The 14604-nt window shown below is 41.3% G+C and overlaps 1 protein-coding gene across 1 annotated transcript; it reads right to left on the bottom strand.

Annotated features, from left to right (window-relative positions):
• Nucleotides 1-2168: 2168 nt before the first annotated feature.
• neff1 (neuronal intermediate filament family member 1) lies at nt 2169-9175 on the bottom strand. The gene is made up of 4 exons (XM_084729120.1): nt 8373-9175; nt 5390-5707; nt 4743-4867; nt 2169-3512 (listed from the first exon to the last, which is right to left on the bottom strand). Exons 1-4 carry the CDS (start codon nt 9117-9119, stop codon nt 3125-3127), a joined length of 1578 nt encoding a protein of 525 aa, XP_084585246.1. The 5' UTR covers nt 9120-9175; the 3' UTR covers nt 2169-3124.
• Between the last annotated feature and the right edge of the window lie 5429 nt (nt 9176-14604).

Here is a 14604-nt window from a genome sequence, read left to right as displayed (position 1 = left end):
CTGGCTCAATTGCTAGTTTCAGCTCTTCCTCAATACAGCATGATGTTAAATTGATCAATTATGATCCCTTTTAGAATAAAATAGACCATAAACCATAAATAGACTATAAACAGTAACAAATCATTTCCAGTGAGTCTGTCCAGTGCAGCACACAGGGCTCATGAAACTTGTCAAATTAGACAGTGATGATCAAATGGATCCAGATTCTGTTACTACATGACCTATTTCTTGCTTGGAATGTTTTCAGAAACATGACAGTGTACTATTGAGTTGGAATATGAGAAAGATCCCAACCAGTCAGGCTACCATTATTTTCTGCTGAATCAATGAGCCAAAACCAAGCATCATCCAAGTTGCAGTACATCATCCACAGCTCAACGCTCTCGTTGGTACTGCACATGAGCTGCCTGCAAAAAAGCAAGATGGCAACCTCCATAATGTGGAACACGAGGCTTCAAAGTGGTAGTCCAAGAACTAATAGATGACATCACGGTTTGCTCACATTGGGGTGGCATTAGCACTGGCACTGGCCACACCAGCCTGAGTTCAGTGCTTCCTCTGCCCCCACCTAAATGGCCCTAGTGATTGTACAGCTCTGTCCATTGGGATGTATTCGGCTTTACCCCATCAATGTATATTCAAAAAGTAAGTAAATACCTTATACCTTATATATCTTTAGAATACTAGAATAAAAAGATCTGGTGCCTCTGTATGCATGAGAAACAGTCTGAGGAAGAGCCTGGAGCTCGAAATGTCACACAAATAAATTCCTTGAACAGATCTTCTCTGTTCAGGTTCAGCCCACTGGTCCTATGGATGTGCGTGTCTTTTGAATTTTTTTCATGGGATGTTTTGGTACAACAATAATAGACAACTGCAGGTTATAAAGGAGCCCACATAGTAAACTGGTCTGACCCAGTGGTGGTCCACATAGCCCACTTACTCTCGGCCCAAATACAACAGTGACTTACGGTTCATAGGTGGTCCAGATCTGGTAGCCACATGTGGCCCATGACATAGCCACATCTCAGCCAACTGTACTACCATACCTACAAGATTTGGACTACCTGAGACCTGTAATTCATTGCTGTGTTTGGGTGATGTGTGAGTGGGTTGTGTGTTCTGTCACGGGGCCAGACCAATTTTTCTATGAGGAAAGATGTGACTTCATAATTGAATACAGGATTTCATCATATTTCATCACTTTTAGCAACTGCATCATTTGTTATTGCCTGACATCTGTGCAACAGTGTGCATACAAATAGATTCCACTCCTACAGACATTTTCCTTCCTGTTTATTCATTTAATATACAGACTACCCTAGCTCAACACTACAATGCTATTCTAATTAAATAAATTCATTGCTATATATTCACATTTGTAATATTTTCCCTAATATTTTCATATTTATAATCTCTCTTGTTTAATGTACTATGTATATTATATCAGTAGAATGAAGAATGTAATTTTGTGTTTTTATTTTTTGTTACAGATTTTAGTCCTATTCCATGACATTAAAGACACAGAGGTATGGTGAATGTTTGGTTAATAAATGTCTTTATTTGGCTTTGACAGGAATATCACTGCATGAGATAGCAGCACATACAGTCACAGTTGTATAGCAGAGGTCTGGAAAATGTCAGCACTCCTCAACCTCCCCGGAAACAAGTGGGATGCAGGTGAAAATATGTTTTATTTTAACTTTCAGTCATGGTTAAGGCAAGTTTTTTAATTGAAACACACAACAAGCAAAAATCTATCCCATCCAGCAGATATTCAAGCTCCAAGATTCAGGCCATGCATTCATGCCCGTCGGTTGATTCATTTGTCAAAAAAAAAAAAAAAAAAGGAAAAAGCGCGGGGAATGAAATGATGAACAATGAAATTAAACCATTTAGGGCAAAGTGATAGAAGGGGTTATGGTGAAAATAGCCCTTATATGCGACTCCGTACCATATAGCCATGACCCCTGCGGCATCTGCCCCACCTGCCACTTTCAGTCAGAGCTGAGGGCTGTCAGTGTCATCATCAGCTGCCTGACACAGACAGCCACGCTCACCTGCACTGTTTCCTTTATCCAGCAAAATTAAACAAAAGTACCACTACATTTGTATGAGAAGAAAGAAAAAAGGATTTTGAGTTGCGGATAAATATCAATTAAACAGAGATAGCTGATAAATTCATGACAAATGAATCAATCAAAGGGGGGTAATTCATATTCTCAAAATAATTATATATAGCAACAATTTAAACTCTATATTTTTCATTCCCATATATGCACTTCCTCGATGAGAAGCTGCAGCACTCCTCCTTTAACCACCCACCCTCCCAACACATTTGTATATACATGTTTTCTTATTGCCGTGCTGTGACGCTGCAGTGAATTAAAGAGAGATGGAAAGAGGGCTTTGATGGTGAGTGGTACATTTCATTTTGTCGTGGTGGGTGGGATGAGATGCACAACTAAGTGGGGCGGAAGAAAAGAGGGGGAGTGGAAAAGCATTCACCTGCTGTGGGAAACGTGGGACTGGACTCGCCGTTCAACAAAGCCCACATTAAGGAATGAGCTGGTAGAGCTTCTGGTCTGTGATAAAATCTTTTTGTTACTTACAGTACTCCCCAACTTTTATATGTAAAAATCAAATAGCACCGTAAAAGTTGGACTGGCTGTTACTCATGCTCCAAGATCTGTGCATTTATCTTATGTGCTGACGGTAGGTTTTGATTGCTCTTACTGTGACTATTAATCATCAATGGCACATTTACTGTTGCTGATATGAGAAAAAAATCAACCCTTGTTTCAAACTTAAGAAACGTTGTGACATCATGCTAGCTTTCTGCACGTCTCTCCTCACCTAGAGTATGTAAATGAACTCTTCTTTCTAATCCATCTATTCCCTTCTAAAGCTCCTTGTTCTCCATCTAGTAAAGTTTGTACTAATCACTTCTGAGTTACAGAGCAAACAGAGACAGAAAAACACAGAAGGTGTGTGAGGCATCTGGAGTGTGCAGAGCCATGTGTATGTGTGTGTGTGTGTGACAGTGTGAACATGATCCATATATGTGATTGGTGTGATGAGGAATGTGTTGATTGATAATGACGAAGATGTTGACACAAGCAGTTTAGCTCTTGCTGTTCTTGCCGGTGGGGCTATCCTTCTTCTTCTCCTTCTCCTCCTTCTCTTTCGGCTTCTCCTTCTCCTCCTCCTCTTCCTCTTCCTCCTCTTCCTCCTCTCCCTCTCCCTCACCCTCGCCCTCTTCCTCCTCCTGGTCATCTCCCTCCTCTCCCTCTTCTCCCTCCTCGCCCTCCTCTCCCTCCTCCTCTCCCTCCTCCTCCTCGCCACCCTCCTCCCCAGCCTCCTCTTCCTCCTCCTCGGGCTTGGCTCCGGACTTCCTGTAGGCTCCCAGGGTGTAGCTGCGGGCGGACATGTAGGAGAAGCCGGGGTAGCCGGACTGGACCATGGCTCCGCCGACGGTGCTGAGGCGGCACTCCTCGCCTTCCAGCAGCTTCCTGCACAGACAGACAGAGGACATGAGATGACGTGTCCCCCAGTCTGGTTTGGTTACTATTTTTATCGCAGTGTGTCTCTGCTGAGGGATCTAATTGTCAGTGGAGTATCAGTGACAGCACCTCTGCTGTCTGTTTTGGTAGATTTGCCCAGAACATGATCACAGTTGCTGAGTTAGATTATATCGTATCACTTTCATTCATCTATTTTATTACAGTGAAAAAAAAAACTGATCCATTTACCTGAAAAAGTGGGACGATCAAATTATTCATGCAAGCACATTTCTTATTTCTCCATAACAGGTTGTCAACTCTGGATCTGAGCTGTACCCATTTCACGCTCACTGTACTCTAAGTTACTTTTACTCTCAATTACTAAGGTGTAATGCGGTCTCTTTTTTTTCTCTCTTTTTGGTCAATTATTGACATAATGCAAAAACAAAATTGCAGATCACCAAGCACAAAGGAAAGTCCATTTTTGGAACAAGACCTTGACAGCAGGAATTAGAAAAAAAAATACATAAGAGAGAGAAAGAAAACAGGGATGTCTATACTTAGACAAAAAATGCCAATAAGGGAAAATAGCAGAATAACGATATGAGTGTATTGTGGTATCTTGTTCTGGTGTAATACATCAATTTCATGCTCTGTGTTGGAACTATGTTAAATTGCATTGTACTTATGAAATAAAATTCAAATTAATGCCGTGTAGATAGAGACAGTGGGAAAAAGAGAGCGGTATGACATGACACAGTGGTCCCTGACCACAGTCACACTGGGGACATACGGTGGATCTTAAAAATTAGGCCACCAGACACCACAGAGGAGTTTGATTCTAAAAATGCTTAAAATGAATGTTGGAGTGGAAGTGAAGCTTGTTGAAGTGCTGGCTGTTTCTTCAAAACACTTTGATATTACTTATTATAAAGATCATATCAGCTGAAAAGTTGAGATTCTGCTGAAATTTAAAACTTTAAAACTTCACTTCAAACTCTAAAGAGCAAAGAAAGTTGTTGACCTTATCCAGTGGATTTTAAGGTTTCTGTGGACCAAGATAGTAGAGTTTTGTATGTTAATATCCACTGAGCTTATATATGAGGAGAGAAACAACATGCAAAATACAATAATAACAATTATTTTCTTCATATGAATATTTAAAATAAGAAATAGATGGGACCATGTATTGCACAATATAAAAGCTAACACTTAAATTTGAGGTTAGTTGTAGCCCACCTGTAGGCAGCAATCTCAATGTCCAGAGCCATCTTGACATTCAGCAGGTCTTGGTATTCACGCAGGTGACGGGACATCTCTCCTTTGGTGCTGCGCAGGGCAGCCTCCAGCTGCTGAATGGTGTCCTACACACACACAGACACACACAGAATCATATCATGAAATATTAATAATTTTGTTATGCTGTTTCAAGTAGAGATAGGTTGAAAATCTGCTGATAAACGTCCATGTGGAGACTTTCACTTTTGTGTTGTCACACTGAACGAGGACTGTGTTCATTTTTAATATTAAAGTTATTCATAAAACACACTCCTGTAATTACACATCCCAGGTGGTGTCCTTCATCAGTGTCCACCATGCAGCGTGTCTATGAGACTTAAATTAATGAGTCTGATCTCTCTGGCAGAATTCAAGCCCCATTGTTAATTGTCTCTATAAGGCCCTACTTTTAGCCTCATGAGACACATGGCTGGTATTATTAACTGTTATCAGTATTGTTTCATCTGTTGCTTGTTTTGTTTGTTTGATGTGCAACTTTTGGACAGGTCTCCCTGCCAAAGAGGTTTCCAACCCCAACAACACTTAATTAAATCGTAAAACAAAATAAAGCAATCCAAAATTCTCCCCACCCTATATCATTTACTTACCTGCATCTCTCCGATTTCATTGTTATGGCGGTCCTCCATCTCCGCAATCTGCCTCTCCAGAGCCTCATTGTGGCCCCTGAGGGCCTCGATCTCCAGGGTGCGGGCCTGCACCTGCCTGCGGTACTCGCTCAGCTCCTCCTTCGAGTGCTTGATGGCGTCCTGGTTGCGGGCGGCCGCCTCGGTCACACTGGCGAACTTGGAGCGGTACCACTCCTCGGCCTGGGCCTGGTTCCTGGACGACAGGTTCTCATACTGAGCCCGGATGTCCTTCAGGGCGGCCGTCAGGTCTGGTTTGCTCAGGTCCATCTCCACGGAAACCTGAAAAACAGAAAAACATTTTTTGACTTAGCCGCCAAAGCAGAGAGCCTGGTTCTGCTCAAGGTTTTTGCCTCTTGACAGGAAGTTTTTCCTCACTGTAGCCATAGTGCTTGCTCATGGTGGGACCTGTTGGGTCTCTGTAAATAATATTGTAAAAAGTATGATCTAAATTATAAAACAATCTAATTTTCCAACAAGGGCAATTAAAGTTTAAAATAGGGCTGCAACTAATGATTATTTTCATCTGACGATTATTTTCTTGATTAACTGATTAGTTGTTGGGTCTATAAAATGTTAGAAAATCCCAAACCCAAAAAAGTCCCCATTTGAGAAGCTGAAATCAGAAAATTTGGACACTTCTTCTCAAAAAATGAGTCAAACCATTTAATCAATTATCAAATAGTAGTATTACAAGTAGTAGTATAGTTGGCAATTAATTACATGAATACATGTTGCAGCTCTTGTTTATAGTGTGTCAAGAAATGGAGGGGAAAGTCAGAAAAGCAGGCTGGTGACCAATCCAACTGTATAAAATGATATCATATATAAACTGCCTTTTCTCTTTTTCTGTGCTACAGTTAAACTGTATTCGTCCTGGTGACACATACATATATGTATAAGGTGAGCAGCAGGATGTTGATGAGCTGAGTTGCAGTCCAGTGAGGTGGACCGCTGCTGCAGGACTGATGAATCGACTGCTGACTCAGGCTTCTCGGCTGAAGAAAGCTGTGCTGTCAATAGCTTACATGGCAATAATATTCCCTGCAGGGGAGAGGGGAGACCCTGGAGAAATCTACCCGGCAACCATCACTCCACCTCGTGACTTAACTACTCAATACTACTACTGCATATTCAATGAATTGATTCCTGCTGGAAGTTGCAGTGGAAGTTGCTGCAGCTCATATTGCTTTTCTTGTTTATCGTTTGCTCCATTTGCAACATGATGAGCTCTATTTGCTGTTGATAATCCTCAAGGAGGTCCTATATTTGTAGCCTAAAGGAATCGATATTATTGATGGTTTTGTTAATGAAAACATCTGTTTTTTGCTGTCAGAGCAAGACATAAAACTTTTTTATTAAACTGTATTAGTATCTGCATAGTTGTTCTGCTGTTAGCACAGTATAGCTTGACAAAGTTTTCATGAAAACAATTGCATGTGTACTTCACAGCCTGCTGCTCCTTTGGGATGACCACACCCCTGGATTATGCGCTATTTCTCTGCATTTTCTCCCTCCTCCCTCCCCCCCGTCTTTCCTCACCTCCTTCATGGAGATTAACCTTTAGTAATAATGTAGGATAAATAATAATAAATAATTTCATTCCTACTTGAATAAAAACATCACAATTAACTTTCTTCACAGGAGCCCTGTAACACAAAACAGTAGTGTGAACACAGCTGTTACCAATCATACTAATTAAGTTTTGTTACATTCAAGTCAAATAGAGTCAGGGTGTTGCTATATAAGGTCTTTATCCTCAAAATATTACCTAAAGTTACCTGATGGCATAACCTGCCCTAAAGTAATGACCTTGTTGCACTATTTTTAAGAGTCATCCCTTATATAATACTTTCTCATTATGTTCCAGCGGAGAACACAGTTTAACGCCATACTTCGTTCAAAATGGCGTCGACCATTACTTGCTATTTAAAAAAAAGAAAAAAAGAGAAACACAGCTTAAACGTCTTTAAGTTTGCACGGGGGCGTGTCGAGCGCGCGGGGCGCTGCAGGGACGCTCGAGACCCTTTTGACGGGAGGAGGGAGGGAGAGCGCGTGGTGCTGAAACGGAACTGCAGTGCCATCAATTATCCAGTGCGCAGTCTTAAGAGGACGCAGTATGTCGTGAATACAGAAACAATGCTGAACAAAATACTGCTTTTATAGTTTAGAATGATAAGACTATCGTTGTGGCAGCTTATAGAATGCGAGAAACGTGCCAATAAATAAATAGTAGCCTATAAACAGTTGTAACGGACCTGACTTTTATTATTAATGTAGCATTTTAAGTATTATTACTGTCGCATTGATCATTTGTCACAAGTTATATGTTGGGCTTTCATATGAATGTTAAAGTCTAGTGACGTCATTAAGGAATACAGGGAACGGCTGCCCTTCAAGTTTTCTAAGTTCTCTGCAAAGTCAGTCCAAAACATTAAAGTCATGTTGGTTTCATGTAAAACAAGCGTGGACGTAACATTGAAAAAATGCCACCGGTATTGAGGAATATTAGAGCAGTGGTTCTCAAATAGGGGTCCGGGGACCCCCAGGAGGTCCGTGGCACTCTGCCAGAAGGTCCGTGAAAAGCTTACAGATTCACTCATGTAAATTATCATGATATAAAAATATGTATTTATTTATTTATTTATTTACAAAATGTGTCACCATTAAATTAATAATGATTAGATATAATAAACATACATTTAAAAAAATCTTCTTCCCGCCAGTCAAGCATGCATCACCCACACATCATCTATTGGATGTCTTTCACTTCACTAAATAGAGTGTCAAAAAAAAGTCACATCATATTATTCCAAATGACATTTAAAAAATTATATTTTCTAATTCTTGTTTCTTAGTGTTTGTGTCACTGTGACAAGCGGTGATGAGTGGGGTGTGTACCGTGTCTGTGCGGACCCACAGGTGACCAGTGGGGCGTGTTTCGTACCTGTGTGGCCTGCAGGGACGCCTGCAGCTCCTGCAGCTCCTCCTCGTGGACTTTCCTGAGGAAGGCGATCTCGTCCAGCAGAGACTCCACTTTCTTCTCCAGCTCGAGGCGCGCCAGGGTGGCGTCGTCCACATCCTTCCGGTAGCCCTTCAGGGCGTTCTCCGCCTCCTCGCGCAGCCGGTTCTCCTCCTCCAGCTTCTCCCGCACGCGTTCCAGCGTCTCGTTCATCTGCACGCAGTCCACGTGCATCTGGCTCTTCTCGTGCGTCAGCTCCTCCACGCGCGCCCGCAGCTCGCGGATCTCCTGCTCGTAGAGCTCGTGGAGGCGCGAGGGCTCGTTGTTGCGCTGACGCAGCAGGGTGACCTCCGCCTCCAGCACCTTGTTCTGCTGCTCCAGGTGGTGCACCTTCTCGATGAAGGACACGAAGCGGTCATTGAGGCCCTGCAGCTGCTCCTTCTCGTTGGTGCGGATGATCTTGAGCTCGTTGGTGACCGCGGTGGACTGCGTCAGGTCCATCATGGATTCCGGCATGGAGGAGAAGACGCGGCCGGGCGCCGCCGTCCTGCGGAAGGTGGCGGAGGACACCATGGAGGGGGAGCCGTAGGTACGGTGGCTGCTGCTGCGGTACCCGGCAGAGTGCAGCCGGGACGGGCTGCTGCCCATCCCGACGCGGCCGGAGCGGGGGGCATCTCCGAAGATCTTCCGATAGGAGCTGCTGCTGTAGATGTCGCTGCTGGAGTAACTCATGGTGCCTGTAGCTGGTCCGGTCCCGCTGCTCTGAGTGTGTGTGTGGAGTTTAGGAGTGTGTGAGGAGGGTGAGTGTGTGTGTGAGAGAGAGAGAGAAAGTGAGATGCGAGTGAAGTCTGGCCAGGACAGGTGCTTTTATAGTGAAGGCGCCGGCGCATCATTTGACGCAGGGACAACAGAGGATGAGGGGAAACCTGCAAGCTTTTGCAGAAAGCCTCCACCCTCTAGGGAGACACGAATTCACTCATGCGGCTCCTCAATTTTGCCCTGTAGTTCACACACCAACACACACACACACACTTTACATTAAGATCACGTTCTGGAGCTATAGGGGCTTTAATGTAGCCTGTTGGACCTGAGAGATCAGAGTGATCTTCACTTTTCATGAAGTTATAAACTCACATTTCCCATTCACTTAACGACATGAAAATAATATCATAATAAAATCACACTTCCACAGTACATGTCTTATCCCACTGGACTGTCTCATGTTACCTCAGTCCATACTGTCCACTGTCATTGCAGTTTTTTCTTTGCTGTCCCAGCAGAATGGCTGCATGGGATCGATGCATGGAGCTGTGCGCCAGAGTGTGTTTTGGTGCTGCAGTCTGTATCCAGCCGCCCTCATCATCCCCCCGACCTCCGCAATATCGGAATACGGGATGAGACTCATTATAGTGGCCTGATTCTTGCAGTCCCACATCGTTGCAGTCTCACCTACAATCAATCACTGATGGAAATATAAGTGATGGATTGCGTAAGTGTAAGTTAGGGTCATCATCATATTGTTCCATAACAAAAACACTGAATTATTTAAATAAATTCTGATTTGAAACACTGCAGTCCTCCTTATAAGTCACCACAAACACCAAGAGCCTGTATTTCTGCGTCTTACCCTCCATATAAGCGCCTGTACGTACATATGGCAGCCTTAAAATGTCTTTAAAACTACCAAAGGTGGATGTAAGTTTTGACAGTCCAAATACATAAGATGCACTGTTCAGCTGCTTAAAAAGTCATCTGTCTGTCTGTCTGGCCTGTGTGGTGTTTAAGTGCTTGCGCAGAGGTGTCTGTCTGTCGCTGGCCTTGGTCCTGATCCAGTCTGTAGGCAGGACGGGGACCACGCCCCTGCAAAGGAGAGACAGCAGCCACCCACGGGACTGCAGCCTCACCACCTCCAAACACCACGCAAGGCGCCTCCTGTGCCCCCGTTCGCACCGCCAAGTCTGGCACACGGCCCAAACAGTGCAGCCACTGCCAAGTCATCCTCCTAAATCACCTCAGATCATTTCATGATACTTTTACAAGGGGAAATAAAGTAATGGCTAAATAAACGACATCTCAATATAATGGGCTGTAGTGGAAAAGTGTTTTTTAAAACTGCAAATAACATTGTTTTCTTGAATAATCACCAATTTTATTTGGCCTTAAGTCAACACATATTGTTATTGGTAGAACGTTTTTGCTCAGCAATAATATAGTCATAACAAATCACTCTAATTTTGTTCAAAACTTGTCTTTAAACAAATGATTTATAAAATATTCCCTCATCATGTTTGGGACCGTATATTCACAACTGATAGATAGATAGATAGATAGATAGATAGATAGATAGATAGATAGATAGATAGATAGATAGATAGATAGATAGATAGATAGATGACATTGTCATGTCTTTTAACTTTCACTTACACACGTTAACCACTAGGGGGTGCTAAAGCATAAGTGAAACTATGGTAGATAGGTAGATAGGTAGTACCTTATTTATCTTCGTGGGGAAGTTTCAGTCTCACAGCAGCAGAGATATGTGAGGAAAGGAAACAGTAGTAAATAATGAAGAAAAAATAGGCAATAAAATGCTACAGTACAGTATAATAAAAATAAAGTATATAGATAATAACAATACTGAAACTAGTGCTGGTGTGGGATCAGGTGCATCAACAAGCATAGTAAGTAGAGAGTATGTAGCATGTAGGAAGAGAAAAACTGTAAAAAAGTGCAGATGGTGCAATAGACTGTAAACATCAATAAATTAAAGGGTGTGCAATGTGCAATGTACAAAAATATAATGAGCAGTGCAAACAACCCACATGTGCAGTAATTATTATAAAATTACCAAGAGTGAAATGTATAAAAGAACAGTGCAAACACATGGATGGTTATAAAGTGAGAGAGGTAATATTAAGTAATGCAAAGAGGATCCATGTGAATAGCGATTAAATTTGAGATGTATAAAAAAAAAGTAGTGCAACTAGACAAAGTCAAAATTAATATAATGCATAAAAACTGTGCAAAAATAGTAACCAGTGTCTTACAATATGCAAAACAATAAATTAGTCAGCAATCTGTGATGGGTGACCATCCTGCAGTCCTGAGCTAAACAACAACCACATCCTTCTTGTTATAACTAATTAGCTAAAACTAATAAAGTCTAGTCAGTCCTGCAATAAACCCTGCCTTCATGAAGGTTACTGAAACTTTTTCATTCATTTTTCATTTTAGAGGACGTGCTCTGTGGTGCTGTTGGACTGTATTGCATTACATTGACCAGTGTTTCTAGGACGACCTTTTGTGGTCATGAAAATACACGCAGTACTTCTTTAACTATCAGGGAATGTACAAGAATTAACAGTAAGACAAGCACAATACATTAATTGATGCAACAACATATTTCTGTCATGATGATCTAAGCATTACTTCTTCATGACTGCAACATGTTTGTGACCCTCCAAATAAAGTCAGCCCTTCTCTATCTGTAATGTGTTTGGAAAAAAAAAATACAAATGCCAAGTATTGTAGTTCATCATTTTGGATTACATTTCAGTTATGTAGTTGGGGAAAGACAGTTTGTATATATCATACATTAGTAACAAATGGGCCTGTATGTGATTTAGCAATTATGAAACCATCGGGTCACCACTTTATCTGAAGGGCCACAAATGATGAAGTTATGATTAGTTAATTATGTTTACAGCACTTGAAAGTTTACAGAATACATGAGCACAGCTGTGACTGGTCAGTTTTATGTCCTGTCCCTTTAACTGAAGACCCATGAAGAAGACATGAACACAATTAATAACCCAGAAATCATGATGATTAAAATACACGCATGAGATCCTGTTCATTCTTGTACATTCCTGATAGTTCATGAAGCACTACATAAATGAATTCATATTTTTTCATGCATTAAGTCATGTCTTACAGTTTATAGTATGAGAGTGGCTAAATAACAGGAAAATCTGTCTGTGTAATGTTACACAATTCAACAGCACCACAGACTACATCCTCTAAAATGATCACACAGTTGAACCAAGACCTCTGATACACTTTAAACAAAATCTGACAGTATCAGACTGCATTAGTTTAAGCTAGGTGTTCCTAATAAACTGGCAACTGTGTGCATATGAAGACGGGGAACAATAATAACGGTGCAACTGTAACACATTTCATTTAAAGACACGTGAGAATGATGACACTTACTGTGCACATGTTCATATGATTCTTTCTCTGCCTGCAGAACCTGAGCAGGATCATCTCACGTCTGCAGAGGTTTCCAACAAAAACAGGATTTCCAGAAAAAGAAAGATTACTTTTTGGATGCACAGTATTGTTCCTCTGTTGTCTAAAGATTGGATGATTGTGAATTCAAACTTACAACAATTTAATCTCCAGATTATTGTTTAAGATTTTGTCGTGGCTGAAAGACCGACAGCGAGTCACATGTAAGCACCTTGTTTGTCTGTGTTGAAAATGAACCTATTTCACTACATTTAAATGTAAAATTACTTTAAACTCAATTCAAATAATAAAATTTAATTTACTTACCAAATAGAGTAGCTGCCTAGTCTTCTGCAAAAACAGAAATACACTAGACTATAGACAAAAATATATATATATATATATTATTAGATACCACAGCAGTAATGTGACTGCTTGGAGGTTTGCTTTCTATTTGAGATCCTATGAATTAATATGACTTATTATTTGTCTTAAAATTGCCCCAAATGAAGGAGACATGTAACTCTGACTTCTTGAATTAAATTTAATATTATAGTCTTGTCTAATGAAAATATATCAATTATATTATTAATTAGTGCACATATACATGCTTCTCTTTTCAAAAGATGACTAGTAGTTCAAGTGGTCAGTGAGAGAGGAAGAGAGGCTGTAGTGCTTTACCTTACTTTACCCCGGCCATTTTGACCGTCCTCTGTAACAAAAGGGCCTATTTAAGAGGGAGGATGTCGGTGACTCAGCAGGAAATAACAGGTATTCAGACATCTGATTTCTATCATTACGTGTCCTGTGCAGCCTCCTCGTCCCCCTGCATAGTTACCAAACGTCACCTTAATTTAATTCATTTCTCTGAAAGCCAGTAAAGTGATACATGCCATCAAATCATCACTCACTCAGCCAGCATCCCATCATCTGTAACACAAAACTGCTGCAGCGTCATAAAGTGACTTTCAGTTCTGTGTACAGGTGCAGTGTGAGGCGCTTTGGCACCAACAAACAACTGCCACATTAATACAGAGACACAGTGTAATGGCTGTAAACAAACAGGACCACAGTTGGCAGTCCTGAGCGGTCCTTACATCGCCTTTTGCATACAGATACTGTAGTGCCACTTTCACAGCAATTATCCTGTGATGTTTTATGAAACACAGCAGGGAGAGGGCGCTGTTCTCCCAGCAAAGATGGAGAGGAAGCTTTCAGAGACACTCAGATTCACAGAGTAACAGCAGCAACAGCTTTTTTTCACAGCAGACATTTTGACACGACAGTGTATGAAAAGCACGGGCTAATAATGTTGGCTGCATTCCATTTAGATTAGTCAGATTCAGGGCCATTATTGTGCACAGACTTGACTTGACGAAATCAAAAGAAAAAAAACACCAAAAAAAAACAAAAAACAAAAAACACTTGCAACTCCAGTTGGACTAACATCAATCAATGACTCGTGACTTCACTTGGACTTTTGACTTGGAAATAATGCCTTCCCTCAAGCCTAAAGATGAAAATATATGCTATTTAAAAAGCGTGAATCCACAAATCAGTTAATTTCCCTTCACTTAATTCCCCAGATGCACTTTGTGTGAACCAATCCGACAGCATCCAGTCAAGCTGCAGGAGAGAATCATGAAGGTGAAACATGTTTCAGAGCTCCAGCTGAAAAAACGATAACCTGCTTGTTTGCATACAAAAACCATGTGGTGGTCAAGAAAAAACAAACTGCAGTCTGCAAAATGTGCAGGTCGAAAATTACAGAGGTGAAATAACTTTGTTCAACAAGCTGCACAGTGAACTGTAAGTCAAGGCTAATATTAACATAGATAGTGAGCAAATTAGCAAACATTGCCTTAACAGCTAAGTTACTTTGACTCTGGAAACTCACTGTTACATTATATCTTGTTTACCAGTCCCTCCAGGATTTCATGGGCTTTTTTTGAGATTGTTGCAGCCTAAAATGCCTGATTTCACAAAA

Source organism: Lutjanus erythropterus, chromosome 10 (assembly GCF_056507025.1).
Source record: "Lutjanus erythropterus isolate fLutEry1 chromosome 10, fLutEry1.hap2, whole genome shotgun sequence".
NCBI classification, from domain to species: Eukaryota; Metazoa; Chordata; class Actinopteri; order Lutjaniformes; family Lutjanidae; genus Lutjanus; species Lutjanus erythropterus.
The sequence above is the reverse complement of the archived record's forward strand: the minus strand, read 5'-3'. Positions and strand labels throughout refer to the sequence as shown.